The sequence below is a fragment of the Alligator mississippiensis genome, chromosome 11 (genome assembly GCF_030867095.1).
Source record: "Alligator mississippiensis isolate rAllMis1 chromosome 11, rAllMis1, whole genome shotgun sequence".
Taxonomy (NCBI): Eukaryota; Metazoa; Chordata; order Crocodylia; family Alligatoridae; genus Alligator; species Alligator mississippiensis.
The window spans coordinates 6496753-6515454 of record NC_081834.1 but is presented as its reverse complement, the minus strand read 5'-3'; the positions used below and the strand labels follow the sequence as shown (position 1 = coordinate 6515454).

At 43.0% G+C, this 18702-nt stretch overlaps 1 protein-coding gene across 4 annotated transcripts in view; it reads left to right on the top strand.

Moving 5' to 3' along the window:
* The window catches only part of CLPX (caseinolytic mitochondrial matrix peptidase chaperone subunit X), a 41278-nt gene that overhangs the window by 8077 nt on the left and 14499 nt on the right, over positions 1–18702 (top strand). For 3 of the 4 annotated variants that reach the window (XM_006275660.4, XM_019477645.2, XM_014606019.3), the window contains 5 exons: positions 923–1040; positions 10720–10874; positions 11413–11572; positions 14388–14429; positions 17808–17984. In XM_006275660.4, coding sequence (XP_006275722.2) covers positions 923–1040; positions 10720–10874; positions 11413–11572; positions 14388–14429; positions 17808–17984 — 652 coding nt within the window. The remainder of the gene's footprint in view (positions 1–922; positions 1041–10719; positions 10875–11412; positions 11573–14387; positions 14430–17807; positions 17985–18702) is intronic. The other variant, XM_019477646.2, reaches the window with a different exon arrangement.

Genomic DNA, 18702 nt, shown 5'->3' with positions numbered 1-18702 from the left:
TATAGTGGAATTGCAAGGGGTGTGACCTGACTGATTCTATTTTGCTGCATTAAAAGAACTTAAGTTTACCAAAGGAACTACTGATGTTGGGTGCCCAATATGACACACTTTTTGGAAGGGCCTGTTCTGGCGGTCATGTCTGAACTGCAGCCCTCTGCCAATATAACTGTGTCTTCATGGTGGATATCTGCTGGCATAGCTCTATTAATCACAGGTCATGCAACGTGATCATCACAGGTATACTGACAAAGTGCCATTTTACCAGGGCGGCTCATTTTGTTTGGTCTGTGTGTGTGTGTGTGTGTGAATAAGCTATGTTATTATAAGCTGTATCCACATTGGGTCTTATCTTGTCTGTATTGCAGCTTTATGCTGGCTGAACTATTTGGCTAGATGTGCAAAAAGCTCACTCTCCATAGCTGACACTGCTCTCTTGACAAAAGCTTTGGTGTGGTGTGGGTGCAGCATGGCTGACAGGCATTCGGGGAGGCTGGCCTAGCTCTTAGGCAGAAAAATTCCTGTTGGCAGAACTACGTTCGGGCCATGAGGCCCAGGCATTCCTGATGGCAGTGTGGCTGCTATTACTAAAGTGACAGAAGCCCTGGTAGTGAGATATATCATAGGAATGCTTTGTCGGCGCAGCAGATTGCTCCTGATGTAGATGTGGCACGGCAGGGTGGGTGCTCGATACATTCTGAAGAACTGTCCTTTTTCAGTATATCGCAAGTCAGGGATCACTAGTTGCTTTTTGAAAAACGGACCACGTTCTAGTCCTTGTGACATCATTTTATCTTGACGGTAGGTATTTTAGCCAGTTCTTAAATTTACCAACCTTTTTTCATTAAGTTAGTGGCATATATAATGTAACAAATCTGTAATTCACAGTCCAGAACTAACAATTGAAATTGTATTTTATTGTCAGAAATCTGTCAGTGAGGGAGGCAGCAAGAAGTCAGGTTCTGGAAACTCTGGGAAAGGAGGAAACCAGCTGCGCTGCCCAAAGTGTGGTGACCTGTGCACGCATGTGGAAACCTTTGTGTGTAAGTGTTAACAAAGTGTTGTGTTGATTCATATTGGATGATTCCTATGTCTTTGAAGCACAAGATAAGTGTTTTAACACAGCAGAGGTAAGAAAGGGCTCAACATAATTATTGGTCCATGTTGAGCACTATAATGGTCCAAACTTTGTTATTGTCACTGAAAACACTTTGGAGTGGTGGGGCCCAGAGGGATCTGAATTTGCCACCTTGCCCTTTATACCCTGTCGTGATCCTCAAGGTCAGCTGAGAGCAGCCTTCTACACATACCATCAGTATATCAAGTCCTCTTGGTGAAAACATGGGGAAGTTGTTTCTAGCAGTTGCTCCTCAGTTCTGGAACTCCCTCCTTCTTGAGACCTCCCAGAGCCTGAGCCTAGGACATACTTTGGAAGGGCTGTAAGACCTCCCTAGTTGGGTATTTACCAGACGAAGCGAGGGCGAGGTGTTTGTTCAGCAGGGTATCTGTTTTATCTTGATATTCCTATTCCGTTTTCAGTTGTTCTTGATCTCTTGTCTCTGCTATTTTTAAGTTGTTCTATTTTCTTATTGTAAGCTGCCCTGAGATTTTGCTGGAAAGAGCTGGCATATAAATTGAATAAATACTGGTAAATACATTTTCTAAGTTCCAACACAGTGAAAGCACAATATGCAGCTTACCTAAGTAGTACTGTTGAAGTTTCTAAAACTGGACTGTGTCCTTCATTAAGTTGTTTTTGTAAGGCTCAAGGATGAGGTCTCTAGTCTAGCCAGCTCTAATGCTGTTGTAAAGGCTGTAAAAACAAGGCCAACTGAAATCCATTGTAAAGAACAACAGGTGGATCTAATACAGCAGTTGCAGAAACTGATGAGTGGACTTGCTCGCTGTTTTTGAACAAACTTCCAACAGAAAAGTTGCAGGGAATTGCAGTAATCAAGCCTCATTCATGGGCTTAATATACCAGCAACACAAGTAACTTGCCCTGCTGTTATATTAATTTCTCAGGACAGGCAAGGGATCAGCTTGTAAGTGGCCTGACTTTTGGGAGTAATGAGCTCCCATTCATTCCGATTCTGTGAGTGATCAGTACTTCTGAATTTCTAAGTACACAACTGGACAAACATCTGCTATATCACAGTAAATATGCAGGGCTTTTGTGGAAAGGGTGTCAGTGAAAGTGGTGGAAAATTTCTTAATCTAGCTGACTGCCTTCAAGAGACCCAGGAACAAGCAGATGCATGGTCTGAGCATGGTTTCCTCTGCCTGTGTTACCTATTGACTGAGATGTCTGTGCTTTCAGCTTGAAGTATTCAAATATGTCTTCCCTCTGCCACTATCTAGATTTTCCTATTTTACTTCACTACTTTTGTTTTATAATAGCTCCTGATAACGCCTCTTCACTCCTAGATCACTGCCCTTCTCCATCCCTTCAAGCAGACTGTTTGCATTTACATGGAGTCTTCTTTCTGCAATTTAGCACAACTTGTGTCTGCCTCTTTCTTAAACCTGAGGAAGGGCACTTGATGCCTGAAAGCTTGTCCAACAGCTCTCCTGACTATACAGTAGGTCCAGAAAATATAGCACAAAAAATCCTTGCCCCGTTCACTAGCAAGCTTTCGGGCTGTTAATTCAGGTATAATTTAAGGCAGGGGTGTGAAACTGATCCAGCCTGCAGGGCCAAGTGGGTGGCACAGGAATGGCCTACAAGCTGGATTGGGCCCTCAGACTGGCTCTGTGCGCCAGATCCAGTGTATGGGGCTAGCCCAGTGCAGGCACCGTGTGCAGTGTGCTTCTCAGACTGGCCCCACATGAGCACCTTATGCAGCACATGTCCTGGACTGATTTGTTGTAGGCGCTGCATGCAGCATGGGGGGCTGATCCAGCGTGCAGCATATGGGGCCACTCCAAGATCCACAGACAGTATCGTGGGCCAGTTGATAGGGTTCCACGGATTGGACCAGGTTCTCGGGCTGTATATTTGACATCCCTGATTTAAGGTGTCATCAATGTTCTGATGATTCTTTAACCTGCAAATAGGAGACTAATTTATGCATTTCAAATAGGGGAGATAGGCTTAACAAATGAATGTAGTTTTGATTTTCAGAAGACCAGATCAAGAGTATTACCTGCTCTGGATTCAACTGGTGTTATGAGGCTTTTACAACTAGAAATAATGACCTTGCTTTAACAGGGCTACCACTACCTTGCTAGTAGAAGTTTATAGGCACTGATGTGTCAAAGTAAATGTGAGAATATCCATTTTTTAATTAGTTGAATATTTATAATTTCTTACTCTTCTTGATTTTGGTGTTTTAAGTGTCTTTTTAAAGAGTTTGTTCTCAATTAATTACACACAAAGTGCAACAAGTAAGAGTAGACTCTTTTCATTTTGGTTAGGGATTATTAGGTAGAAGCAGTAGTTGGATTCCTGGTGACTATGAACTTAAAAAAATCAGGTGTAGCTGCTTTAATTTTCCAAATATTCCTTTGTTCCCTCATCATGCATTTTCCTTCTGAGACCTAAACACTTTTTCCTATTTCATATTCATAATTTTTCCCATTTCTTATTCATACAATCAAATTGAATACATTACTCCCTGACTAAAACAACTTCTAATATTTAATCGCTCTATTTTCTTTTCAGGGTTTATCCGAATGTTGAGTGGGTGCGAGCAAGCAAGCTATGTTCTAAGCCTCTTCGGCTTTGTCAGAATTGTCGTACAGGTTCCAGTTCTGGGCGTATTAAGGGTTGGTTGTGTTTTGTGAAACAGCCTGTAATGTCACTTGTGCAACAACAACAACAACAAACCTTCAGGGCTTTAATTACATCATTGGAAACGAAGGAAAACACAGACTTCCTTGGCATTTTGTTTTGCTCTTTAAACACTAAATTACTCCCCGCCCCCCCCACCCCCCCTTGTGTTGAAAGGATTAGAAGAAATGAAATGCTAATATGCAATTTGAGTTGGAGAACTACTTCATTAGTGAATAGAGGAGTAAAGCGCTGTTGGATGCTGAAATGACAGCCTGGCTATCTGCTGAAGGTCATGATGTTCTGTCCCATAAAGCTGCCAACCTTACACAGTGGTTTGTGATACTTTGCTGTTCCAACCCTCTTTCTTGCTCCTTTGAAGGAATAAAGGGACTTTGCTCTGATTCATTTATGCAGCAGTCTGTCCAACCTTATGTCAGGTTGCACAGAGGAGCGAGGAGTCCTGTGTTAAGAACTTTGCTCAGTGAGATAAAGCTGAAGCCTGATATGTGGAGTCAAACTGTACGACTTTTTAATGCCTTTGGCTGAATGCTGCGGATATAAGCACTTTGTAAAATTGGCATTCTTTTTTGCCCTCTTCTTCACCCCATTTTGTCAGTTCTCCCAGCCTCCAAAGCAAGATTTAGTGTGCTTAAACACCCTTAAATTAATGTTTCCTGCCCCTTTTTCCTTAGGGTTGTCTTCTCCATAACAATTTTTGAGAGTGCTTGAAATCACAGAATGGTTTCAAGTGTTTTTGTTTTGTTTTAAAAGTGCACTATTGCTTTGTTTCTGCAAATATCTTTTGAAAAGTGCTTTTCTGTTCATTTGACAAGGACTTCGCCTTACAACTGCACACGGTTAATAAATACCTTTGCAATTTGTAGGTTCCAGCATGCCATGGCAGTGTGAAACTAAGTCAAGATCCATAGAATCATAGAAAATTAGGGCTGGAAGGGACCCCAGGAGGTCATCTGGTCCAACCCCCTGCTCAAAGCAGGACCAGCTCCAACTGAATCATTGCAGCCAGGGCTTTGTCAAGCTGGGCCTTAAAAGCCTCCAAAGTTGGAGATCCCGCTATCCCTCCAGGTAATCTGTTCCAGTGCTTCACCACCCTCCTAGTGAAAGAGTTTTTTTCCTCATATCCAACCTAAACTTCGCTTGCTGCAACTTGAGCCCATTGCTGCTTGTTCTGTCATCTGCCACCACTGAGAACAGTCCAGCTCCATCCTCTTTGGAACCACCCTGCAGGTAATTAAAGGCTGCTATTAAATCCCTCCTCAGTCTTCTCTTCTCCAGACTAAATAAGCCCAGTTCTCTAAGCCCCTTCTCAGAAGCCCTACCCTCCAGCCCCCTAACCATTTTCGTTGCCCTCCACTGGACTCTCTCCAACTTCTCTGCATCCTTTCTGTAATGGAGGGCCCACAACTGGACGCAGTACTCTAGGTGTGGCCTCATCAGTGCTGAATAGAGGGAAGGAATCACTTCTCTTGACCTGCTTGCAACATACCTACCAATGCAGCCCAGGATGCCGTTAGCCTTCTTTGCAATAAGGGCACACTGCTGGCTTATATTCAGCTTATTGTCCACTGTAACCTTCAGGTCCTTATCTGCAGAGCTGCTGCTTAGCCATTTGGTCTCAAGTCTGTAGTGCTGCATGGAATTCTTCCATCCTAAGTGCAGCTTGTCCTGGTTGAATCTCATGAGATTTCTTTTGGCCCGACTCTCCGATTTGTCTAGATGACTTTGAATCCTAGCCTTACCCTCCAGCATATCTACTGCTCCCCAGAGCTTCGTAGCATTTGCAAACTTGCTTAGGGTGCGCGCCATCCCATTTTCCAGATCTTTAACGAAGATATTAAGCAAAACCAGCCCCAGGACCGACCTCTGGGGCACTCCACATGATACTGGCTGCCAACTAGACCTTGAGCCATTCATCACTACCCATTGAGCTGGATGATCTAGCCAGCTTCCTCTCCACCTTACAGTCCATTCATCCAACTCACACTTCCTTAGCCTGCTTGCAAGAATATCAAAAGGTTTGCTAAAGTCAAGGTGGATCATGCCCACTGCTTTCCTTGCATCTGCAGAACCAGTCATTTCATCATAGAAGGCAATCAGGTTGGTCAGGTATGACTTGCCCCTGGTGGGTCCATGCTGACTGTTCCTTATTACTTTCTCCTCCAAGTGCTTAGAAATGGATTCCTTGAGGATCTGCTTCATGATTTTTGTAGGGACTGAGGTGGATCCTCTGCCTTCCCCTTCTTAAAGGTGCGCACTATATTTCCCCTTTTCCAATTGTCTGGGACCTCCCCTGATTGCCATGAGTTTTCAAAGATAATGGCCAGCAGGTCTGCAGTCCCATCAGCCAACTCCCTCAGCACCCTTGGGTGCATTGTATCTGGCCCCATGGATCTGTACACATCCAGCTTTTCTAAATAGTCCCTAACTTGTTCTTTCACCACTGAGCACTGCTCACCTCCTCCCCCAAACTGTGCTGCCTGGCACAGTAGTTTGGGAGCTGCCCTTGCCTATGAAGACCAAGGTAAAAAAGGCATCAAGTACTTCAGCCTTTCTCCATGCTTTCACTGCTTACATTTCCATCAAAAACACTTGCAGACCTTCTCATGCCAGTGAAGTAGTTTGAAATTGGAGGCAAGTGACAAAGTTGGCTGTACTTGTTAACATGACATTGTCGGCACTGGAAATTTGTACCGTTTCCCATAGCTATAATTGATCAGAATGTGGGATTTCTAATTATTGACAATTGCCTCATTTTGGAATTTGATTTAATTCCAGTTTACCTTTAATCCAAACTTGCCACCGTTTCCCATGAAGCAGAAATTCTCTAAAATGTTCATTTCAGAAGCACATGGTGTTTCCAAAAGAAGATATGCTCCGAGACCTGCTAGCAGCTTGCTGGAATTGTTACAGTTCTTCTCCATATCACAGCTGCCTTCCCCTGAATAGTTGCTATAAATTTTATTATAGGTGTTGCTGTGGTACCACAGACCCTAGGAGGCTGAGAAAAGCTGACTGGTTGAGCCTACAGGAAGGTGGAAAGAGTTCTGGTAGAAACCTGCCTGTGCTTAGTTGCATCGTTTTCAACAACTATTTCCCTTCTGTAAAATGCTTCTCTTTCAAGAAATTAGTATTCTCTGGCAGAGAAATGTCCTATCAGTTTTCAATCAGTTCTATTTCTACCTCTGTCCTGAGGGATGGAGTTAAAATGTATGCTTCTGTGAAATGGGTGGTGCAAAATGCTCTGCTTTGCTTGCTTGCTTGATTTTTTTTTTTTTTTTTTGGTTTTTTTTTTCGTTTTGACCCGGTGGTTTCAGTCTTTAACAGGCTGTGTTCCATTTCACAGTCTGAAGCATTTCCACAGTGGCCTGCAACAGAAGGAATTTTTTCCCACAGGTTTCTAATATCTTAGGTCATTTTGTATTTAAAACTGAGCATTGCCTTGGAAACAAAGCGATCTTATTTTCCTTTGTCACAATTTACTGTGCTCATAGTATGAGGCTTCTTGACATTATAATCTTTTGACACCTCTGCCATTGACTTGCTAAAACCTTGGAGAAAAACGTCTTTGTGCTTCTGCTTTGCTATGTGCATTGCTGGAAATAGTTCTTTTAAAGCAGGGTTTCCAAACTCACCTGGCTGGATGCGTGGACCATGGGTGTCCTCAAAATCGTGGCTACTGTGGTGATGGTAGGTCTGGTGATGGCTGGACTGGAGGGAACAGTAGTGGGTCCAGCAACTGTGGTCTGGGGACAGCTGCAATGACAAGCCGATCTTGCTTGCAACAGCCGTGGGCAATGAGGCTAGAGGGCCCCATATTCTGCAGCAGACTGCACCCCCCCAGCTTCTGGTAGCCCAGGGGACTAGGTACACGGGCCCAGTGGGCCATATGTTTGATACCTTTGACTTAAAGGGATCGTGGGAGAATTAGATTGTTAAACCATCCTGCATTCCTTCCAGCAAAAAGCACCATAAAATAAAAGTAGCTTTTTTTTTAATGGTTTTTCATTTATTTTCTGTTTCTCTATGTCCAGTCTGCCCCTAGAGAGAGCTGCTGTATGTATTGTGACCCTAGTGTCAAGTATTAGTATCGTGTGAGGGAGAACAGCAGGGTGGATTTGATTTAAATCACATTGGTTTAAATCATGTTTTATATCACTGTAAATCACTGGCCAGGAAGCCTTGATTTAATTAATGTTTTCTACAAAAAGTGGATTCTTGTTTTGTTTTTTTTATATAACCTTTGTTCAAGGCTGTGGAAATAGGTTCAGGATAGCCAGCATGCATTCTTCATTTCTCTTGAGGCCAGTGTTGAGAACTTTGGCTATGACAACTCCATCTATTTTGTCATGATTTTGTTCACAGATTATCATCAGAGTAAGCCAGTTCTCAAGAGTTAGGTTGGTTCCTCCTGTTTGCTTGAGAGCAGCTGCTGTAAAGTGGTTGTTACGGAATATTTTGTGATTTCAACAAAATTTTGCTCGCAATGTTTCTCCTTTGTTTTACTGCCTTTATCTCCAGACTCCTCCTCCTTGCTTAGATCTACACCAGCAATCCTCTATTCATTTAACTTCTTGAAACTTTGCACTTTTAAGGAGAGATAAGGGCTTGATTCTGTGTACACAAACTTGCAGAGAGACAAGAGGGCTGATGGGTGGGTAATCAGGTCTGTTATCTCTCATCTCCATATCCTGCTGTTAACAAGGATGTGATCTCTGCAGACACAAATCCAATTTGAGAACTGAAACTTAAGCATCATGGAGATGCTTAATGGGATGCTTAACCTGAGCACTGAGTCCCATTGGGTAGACTGGTTTTCTTGAATCTTTACTAATCTATATAGGACCCTCTGGGAACCCCATAAGATTGGGCCCCTAATATAGCCCATGGCCTGTTGTGACCCATGTATAAAAGTTCTAAAAATGTTACATGAATATATTGTCTCAAGTAGTATACAATTAGAAGTTATAATCCCTATTCCATGATGATATCTTTGAGCTTTAACATATTAAATTTAAACTATCATTTTATAGGTTTATTTTTTTTTAAACATCTTAATCAAAAAAATCTGATTGTTTTGATTTTTTTTTTAAATGTTGATTTTTATTCACCCTGGAGAACAGTCCCTATAACACAGGTTGTCAGTCAGATATCCCAAATATTATGAATGAGTGCAGTGGCAAAACCTCTCCTTGTGATGGCGGCACCAAATCAAACTGTCATTGGAGTGTCTTCCTTGCACTCCCTCTACTCCGGTACCAATAGTTTGTGCTGCGACTGTTGGAGTGTTTCAGCTCCTTTGTTCATTCTGCCTAAAGGAGTAGCTGTAAGAGCAGCATGATTGCCACAGCACTGTGTAGCAGCATCCCAACCACTAGTCTTATTTATCCACCAGTGGAGTTCTTGAACGTGCAAGCGTCATATCAGATTTGCTCCTGCTGACATCTGCTCTGTGGAAAGCATAAATAAATGGGTTTGGTTATTGCTGTCGGCCAGAATTGAACTATGCAGTCTTTATTATTTTTTAAAAGCTTTTTAAAACTTCAGAGACTCAACATGGAATTTTTCAAATGGTCACTTGATACAGAGCAATTGTTATTGTTTAAACGGGTCATGCTGCACTTATTTGGTACTGGTCTTTTAACAGGATGTTCCAGTGTTGGAGCAAGAACTGAACAATTAATTTGGATGATGTCTCTGTTCTTTACTGGCATCTCCTGTAGATGTTTTCATCTCGGCCTTTCTGAAGAAGGCAATAGCTTTGCTGCTTCTGGTCCACACATTTTCATAATGTTTCTGAATGGTTCTTTGTTTGCTGAAGAACTAGTTACTAAAGGCAGCATTCATGTTTCTTTTTAAGAAAGAAATTATTTTCTTAGGTGTTTTAGTATGACTTCTGAAAAAAGGCCAGAAAACAGGGCAGTTAATTTCTGAAGTGGTAACTAAAAGGGAGCTCTAGACAAGGAAAATCAAACTACTCCCCCCCCCAAGTTTCTTGCCTTTTCTTCTAATTGTATAAATGCTTGTGTGATCTACATAGGTTGAAATACTCATACTACTAAGAGCTAAACACCTTTCATTGTGGACTTGAAGTTGACTAATAATGACACTGAACCAAATTTTGTATGCTTTGGTTTTTAGGAAAATCCATCCCCAGCTCTCCTCTTCTACAGCAGTCAGTTTAATTGTACAAAGAGGAATAAAAACAAATGGCACTTTCTTACTCTCATGTGGTTCAGGCCACTATTTACTGCCTTTCCCTTTATATGGGCTTTGTGATAGTGGATCCACATCATGTGGTTCAGTAGCTCAGGCCTGTCCAACAAGAGCTGCCTATTTGCTGATCCCTTGAGTCACTGGACCTTTTCACCCTACATCTAGGTTCTGTATAGTCTTACATTTTATGCTGCTTGGGCTTATATGCTGTAGTGGGGGGATCCTGGGAAGATAGCGGTCATGTCTTCAAGAGGAGGCTAGATAGTCACCTGGCTGGGGTCATGTAACCTTGGTCCTCTTTCCTGCCAGGGGCAGGGGGTCGGACATGATGATCCGTTGTGGTCCCTTCCGACTCTACAATCTATGAATCTGTGAACAAGGAGAAACCTGGTTTCTCACCTGTCGTACAGTCTGTGCTGTGTGTCATCTTGGGTACAGTGCTTTATTTACCTCTCTGTATAACGTTCCACTGTCTGGTGATTTTACAGTAAAGCTTCTGAAGTAAGCAGATGAAAAGCACTAGGTAAATGCTGCATATTTACTGTACTTTTTGTCTCTCCTGATTTGGCATTTGCCAATCTCAGATATACCTCGGAGGCTGAGGAGGGAATTTACAAAATATTTTCTTACAGACATCTTTTGAGTTCTATGTAGCATGCAACCATCAAGTTGAATGAATATTGCTTGAAGAATTTCTCTGTCTTTTTTTACAGCTTCCACTCGTTTTGTGAAGTGTGAAAAATGTCACCATTTTTTCGTTGTGCTGTCGGAGGCAGACTCCAAAAAGAGCATAATTAAAGAGCCGGACTCGGCAGCAGAAGCTGTGAAGTTGGCATTCCAGCAGAAGCCACCTCCTCCACCGAAAAAAGTATGGTTCTTAATGTCACCCAACTAGCTTGCCTTGCATTAGAACCTTGAATATTAGACTATTGCCTTGCATACTGGAACGTTTTGCTTTATAAATTCTGAATCAAAATTTAAAGTGCAGTTGTAACAAACCCAAAAGATGGTTAGTTTGCCAAGATTCAAATTTAGCTATTGCATTCTACAGGGCAGGGTATTGTTTTGAATATAATTGCATTTAAGTACTGGGTATCCTGAAGCCAGCTGTACATTTTTGGTTGATTCCATAAGCTGTGAAACAATTTGTAAATGAACACTATTAGACAACAGGTTGAGTTCAGCCTCCATTTATGCCCAATGCATATTATGATTCACAATCTTGAAGTTTTAATTTAAGTACACAGAATTTCAGAATTGGATGCCTCAGAACCTGAGGTGGAGGGAAGGGTTGTTTAGTTTTAACCTGGCCCATGCTAACTTTGTATCTTTGCGCCATGTAATGCTTTTAACTCTAACAGGTGACGTGCAGGTGTTGTGGAAATTAAGAGAGAATTATTTTTCAGATTTATAACTACCTCGACAAGTATGTTGTTGGGCAGTCATTTGCCAAGAAAGTGCTTTCAGTTGCTGTGTATAATCATTACAAAAGAATCTACAACAATATTCCTGCTAACCTGAGACAGCAAGTAGAAGTTGAAAAGCAAGCTTCTTTAACACCTAGAGGTTTGTATAATGTTTCATATTTTTTTGAACATATAAAATGCCATCTCTCTTTTTTTTTTCCTAGTGTTTATGCAATATATAATAATTGCATTTAAACTTTGTTTGAGTTCCATGCTGTATTTCTTGTATAAAGACTTAATTGCCCCTTAAAGACTATCAAGCAACTTAGTTCAAAATATTAGGTAAATATAAACCTTTTTGCAAAAGCTAGTATTATGAATGATTATGACCTGTTTAATATATGTCAGCAAAATAGGGTTTGCAACTATTTTTCTATATTTGCAAATATTTGTGTTCATTGCATGAAAACTCCAAAGCAAAATAGACTGGTCTGTCTTCATTGTCTAGGTGGAATGAAATGCAGGAAACAAAAGAACAACATAAATAGTATTCCTACTTAGTCTGCTTTTTATCAAGCGTTCAGTTAAAATCAGATTTTAAATTTCCGTGGTTGTGCTGTGTTGTGTTGTGTTTTTTGTTTAGCTATTTCAGTGGTTCTCAACCTTTTTGGACTGAGTAGACTCCTCCACACGTTTTTTGAAGTTGGCTGCACTCCCGATTTTGAGAGCCAGTGTTGTTCTACCTCAGTGGCTCTCAACCTGGGTGTTGCCACAGCTATGGCCAGGTAAAAGTGGCCTATGTGCTTTATGCACAGCCAGACTGGGAAAAGCTGTAGCCCATGTGTGCACTCCTGATGCTGTTAGAGTTATCAGATAAACCTAAACCAGGTAAGAGTATCTCTGCTCTTGCTACAGTCCTTCCTGGTCTGATCCTGCATTGTGTCTCCTAGAAACTGATGTGTGCGGGGAAGGTGGAACTGCCCCACACACCTCCCCCTGCGAGGGGAGGGGATTCTGGACTGGGAATGATTAAGGCAAAAGCAGGCACGTCCTGCTTGCCTGGGGCTTATCAGACCATTCTAATTGGGCAGGAGAGTATGTGTGTGCAATCACAGTCTTGCTTTCCAGTCTTGCTGTGCACTAGGGCTGTGCGAAGCTTCGGTCCCTGATTTGATTCGGCAGAGGCTTAGCCTGATGCGGTGGCCAAATCTCCAAATCTGAATCAAATCGGAGGACCCTTTTAATCTCCTCTTTGAATTGAATTGGACCCCTCCAAATTGATTTGGAAAGTTTTGGACATAGACACAGCTTTAAATGTTTTTTCTACATACCTCAAGGTATGAGGGGCTCGTGAATGTTGTAGCGCTGGGGTATGGAGTGTCCCACAGGAGTGCAGGGGGTTCCCCAGTGCGCTGGGCAGCAGGCCCAGAAGTGGACCGGAAGCACTTCCAGTCCACTTCTGGGTGCTCTAGGGAGCGCACTATGGGGCTCCCTTGTGCCCCTCTGGCTTGTCTTCTGGGTCTGGGGGGGGCACCCAGGGTCCCCCCCCCCCAACTGATTGCTGAGCAGGGGGGGGACAGTGTTCTGGGTTCACCACCAAGCACATGGGGGGGGGGGGTGCGCTCCTGTGGGATGCTCCATCTGCTCCAGCATCGCAGCATTCACAAGCTGTGCCTGGTACCTCGAGGTACGTAGAAAAAACATTTAAAGCTGTGTCTGTGGCCTAATCGCTGATTTTCCGAATCAGCATCGAATCTTTGGATTAGGATTCGGCCGTATCGAATCAGGGACAGTGATGTGAGTTAACAAATCGAATCCCTGATTTGGGCCAAATCTGGATCGAATATGGCCCATTTTGCACACCACTGCTGTGCATGTGGCGCACAGGGGACTGTTAGCTAGTCAAGTTATCCTGGTTGAGAACCACTGAGTTATCTTCATGTGCTGCAAATCCTTCACTTATGTAGATTTTTTTTGCTATTTATTTGGATAAGCTGTACATTTTTATAGCATTAATTTGTATTGGATAACTTGTTTTAAATAGCATCTCTGTCAGCACGCTTTTTTCAGGTGAAAAAAAATTATTTTATAAACATGAGCCACCTATAAACTTTTTCTTGCTAATCTGCTTTACTACTTAATAATTAGTCTACTTAAACTATATTCTGTGCACTATAACCTGGTGAAAAATTAACTTTGCTTCCACATCAGCAGTATCTGTTCAGTCATTTTAATATTAAATATCCAGCAAGCTTAAATGAGATTACTTGTTGGTAGTACTTTGACTGCACAGTATTTATGCAGTCATATCAGTTTACTTTATTTTTAGAAGTGGGATTGCTCTACTGTAGTTGGTTTATAAGGAGTGTCAATCTGATTTAAAGTCTTAAGTGTTATGCTGAGTATAAAGAAATACTGCTTTTAATAACAACTTTCATTTTTTGCATTTATCTCAAAGCTATTTCTAACTTTTAATTGAAGAAATCACAAACAGTAGTAGTTGCACTGGATGCTGCTGTGGTGGTGTCTCAGAGTGGCTATTGTATAAGACACTCGACAGAAGCAGAATAAAGACAAAGAGCATACAACAAATTACAACGTTTGTTGTACAAATACAACAAGTATAATTGATAATCCTTTGAAATAACCCTCTAAAATTACTTCACCTATGCTAAACTAAATATTACAGTTCTTTATTTTAAGTCAAGTTTATGGTGTGGATTTGTTGCTGTAAGAATCTTATTTCAAGATTTTGGGGGATCGTAATACAGTAACTTAAGATCATTATTGTATTGAATAGGCAGCCTGCTGTCATTTTATATGGGGGCGAGTATTAGAATGTAATAAAAGCTAGAATTCACACGGGGATTTCTTGCTAGAAATATATTTGTTACCCCATGATGAAGTGTATTCAGAAGAGGGCAAGAGGTGGAGCATTTATAATCTTTTATATTACTGTTTTCATCCTCTCTTAGAATTAGAAATAAGAAGACGGGAGGATGAGTACAGATTTACAAGTAAGTGAACTCTCCTCATGTCCTCCTCTGCAATATTTACCTTTTGAAATTAACATTAAAATATGGTTTTTGTGATGATTTGATTGAAATTACTGGCCAGATTCTGCTTGATTTACTCCCAAAAGTAGTTCATTGACTGCTTTAACAATGTTTGTGACTGAGGTAACCACGGTTTCTAATCCTAGGTGGATGGCAGGTAAAGTTTACCCACCGCTTGTTAAAGATACCTTACATAAGCATTTATGTTTTGTTTTGTTTTTTAAATGATAAAACAAGTGAAAGCTGAGAGTTATTTACTCAAAAGTGAGGTATTTGAACTCTATAAATTTCTGATACCATCTGTGTGAGGCTAAGGGAAATGTAAATCATTACCTTGTAGATAATGCCTCGTGTCAACTTTTGTCAACATTAACCAGGCAAGGTTTGATATGCTGTGTTGTGTTTGTACTCTGACAGTCAGAACAGCTTTGTCCGTCTTACTGACGCTTGTACACGTTTGCATAGTTCTCAAGAGGCTTTTCCCCCTAACCTGAAGTGCGCTGTAAAGCTGGCTTCTTTAGTTTCATATGCTACCCATGACCAGTAGTGCTTCTGCAGACCAGTTCATTAAATTCATTCACACCTATTCAATTCCATCATCTTAAATTTCAAAATCCTGCACTGCAATTAGAGTTAATTTAAAATTATGTTGATGGGTGAGTGTGAATAAAATCCAGCCCTACATTACTAAGGAATAAAGAAATGTGTTAAAAAACATTAAACCAAACAAATAAACAAAATCCCCCCCACCCTCCCTCCCCTCCCAAAAAAACCCCTTAGTTTACCATTAAATGTACCCAGGTTTCAGAACTGTTGTTATGGGATAGTTTTGTATAGTTACTTTTCACAACATAACTGGATTTTGTACATATTGGTGGTTGGCCAATTTTACATTTGCCTTTATACCTTACTTATTGTCCTACCTATGTGCTTTTATTTTCCTTTTTTCATAAAAAGCAGGGTACTTTATGTATATGTGAGAACTAGAGGTTTCTAATGAGCTTGCTTTAAATTTAGAATGTTTTAGATGAGTCCCCACAGCATTGCTGTTTGTGTTTGGAAATCTCTTCAAACTTTTGAAAATGTGTGCACAGATACATAAGTAAATGCAAATCCTCTTTTGCACTGTGTATACCAGCTACATTTGTTTGAATCCGTATGTATTTTCTTAGATAGAATTACAGGTTTGAAGACCAAAACTATAAAACTGAGTGGGCAAAATACAGCCCACGGGCAGGATCCAGCCTGCCAATTGACTGTATCCAGCCCACGGCCACCTCCGCAGCGCTTCCCACAGGCCTGAGTCCTCTCTGGGGCAGCCTGCACCACATTCTGGCCTGTACCCACCAAAGACACTGCCCTAGCCAGTGTGCACAGCTTTCTGGTGGGGATGCTCCTGCTGCTGCTGCTACAGCCACCCAGGTACTGCTCGGCTCCCACCACCTCCAGTGGCTCCTTCTCCTTCTGCCCCTGCTGTGCCACGCCTGCCAGGCAAGGGGGAAGCTGCAGCCAGGCAGGTCCTGCCCCAGTGTGTGAGGCTCTAGCTCCAGCTCCCAGCTGCCTTCCACCCCCTTGGCTGCTTGGCATGATGAGCAGCCACCTGTGGGCAGTCAAGGGGGGTGGAAGGCAGCTGGAGTAGCACAGCAGGGGCAGGAGGAGGACAAGTCTCTAGAGGCGGGGGGGAAACTGAGCAGCACCCAGACAGCAGTGGAAGCAGCCCTATAAGGAAGCTGTGCATGCTGGCCAGGCCAGGGCAGTTTTGTTGGTCAGTGTGGACAGGAGTGTGCCGTGGGTTCCTCAGCAGGGAGCAGGCATGGCTTGGCTCCATGCAGAGCACCATGGGCCCAATGGCAGCAGAAGTGGGGGTGGACTGCACCTCCTTGCCCTGCCCCACTCTGCTGCATGTGTGCCTCCCTCCCCCTCCCCTGGTTGGCTCCCTGGACCTAATGCATGGGCAGCCCCCCCTACACACACACATCCATCCTCCCAAACACCCTCATCCACACACCCACCCACACATGCACACCCTCCCCCTACAAAATATGTAAGAATAAAACTTTATTTTGAACTATTATGCAATTGCATCTATATACACTATTAAAAAACCCATAAATCAGGACCACAATTATTTTTTTAAATAAAAAAATTAAAATAGTGCAGGGATTGGCAAAATATAGCCCATGGGCCAGATCTGACTCTCAGAGGGACTTGGCAGCCCGCAGCAAGCCCTTGGTCTCGTCTGGCCCCTGGTGCATCCTGCCACCCCCAGATGCACAGCGGGGCTGGGGCGGCTGTGTCCAGACTTCATTTCTCAGCAGTTCTAGCAGTGGTGTCTCTATCCAGCTGCTGCTGCCACTGGTCCTAACCCCATGGAGACCAGCCAGGATCGGTGCGCCAGGCTGAGTACACAGCCCAGGCCCTGGCCTGTCCCACGCAGGTGGTTGGGTTCCCTGCAGTGCCCGCCCTGCCCATGATGAGCGACGGTGGTGGCTGGGCAGAAGCTGCTGCTCCGTGCAAGAAAGAAGTGGGGCCTGGTGGCAGGTGCAGCCACCTTCCCCTCACCGCTGCTGGGCCCTTGCTGCTGCTGCTCCCTAGAGACCACACTGGGCCTCTCTTCCCTGCTGCCACCTCCAGGCCGCCCCAGGCCCTCGCACCCAGCAAGGCAGTGGCAGTGGGAAGGAGAGCCGCAGCGCAACTCCCAGGTGGCAGCAGTGAGAAGGGCCTGGCAGTGGCAAAGGGGGAGGTGGGTGCACCTGCCCCTGGGGCCCGTTTTTTTCCCACTCAGAGCAGAAGCTTCTACCTGGCTGTTACCACTCACTGTGGCTGCGGTGGGTGGGTCTGGAGCGGGCGCTGCAAGGACCCTGACCCCCTAAGTTGGGTGGTCCGAGGCCAGGGCTGTGCACTGGTGGCAGCAGGGAGGGAGAGCCCTGGTGCAGGCTCTGGGTGGCCACAGCAAGGCGGCCCCCACAGCAGGAAGGGGGAGGCAGCTGTGCTCACTGCTGGGCCCTGCTTTTTTCCCTGCACCAAGCAGTAGCTTCTGCCCAGCCACCCAAATAATTGCCCACCCCTAGTATAGTAGATGTTTGATTTTTAATATGACTTGTTTTATCTGTGACTGGTTAAAATGATATCTTCTGAAAGATTTTGTGTGTGACCCTCAACAGCTCACCAAAACTCGCTAAGTGGCTTGCCAGCCAAAATAGTTGCCCACCTCTGCTCTAAAAGATTACAAGAAACCTCAGTTAAAAAACTTAATTACATGTGCAACAGCTGTGCCAGATACCCTGCCAGTTCACGTTAAACCTGGTTCCCCAACAACGCTCTTGTTGTTCATTTCAGAACTGCTGCAGATTGCTGGAATCAGTCCACATGGTAATGCTTTAGGAGCATCAATGCAACAGCAAGTGAATCAGCAGATGCCTCAGGAGAAACGTGGAGGCGAAGTACTAGATTCACCCTATGATGACATAAAGCTTGAAAAAAGTAATATTTTGCTGCTTGGACCAACTGGGTCAGGTCTGTAATGGAACGCTTGTATAGATTCCAAGTCCTCTATGGTACATGTTGATATTTGCTGATGTATAGGATTGACGTAGATAATATATTTGAAAATATTTTTGGTACCACTTGTAAATAAAAGCATGGCATGTGACTAAAAGGAGAGAAATGCAAGTAATTTATTTAAACGGAGAAAGTTGAAGGGAAGAACTGTTCCAAAAGAAATCTTGCCAATCCTGCCATTTGACCAGCAGGTCTCAACCACAGTTTTCAGTTACATGCAACTCCCTTCTCCAAAGCATGAGATTTCCTAAGAAATTGAGAGGCCTAAGATGTGTAGAACAAGTATGAGTAACAAGCATCCCATTTGATCATTCCTGAAGACAAAAATCATGAAGCATTGTAGCCTCTAGTTGCCCAATTGTGCGTGTGTGTTTGTGTGTGAGGGGGTGCCTTAGCTAATTTTGTTGCTTTGGCATCTTGATTCCTCTATGATAGCCAATGCAGATTCCTAGTAGTATTCTACAACTAGGACATAAGCATGTTAAAGCAATGTGTTGAGGTGTTCCAACCATCTGAAAATCTCATTGCAGGTTTCCATTAACTAAAATAACATTTGGTAGCTCTTTAGTATCTGCCTTTTTGATAAGATGTGGTGGATTGCTCTGAAATAATATCTATTGGCAGAATGAGTTACTGTTCTTTAAAGACAAATGTATATGTATATGTATGGAGT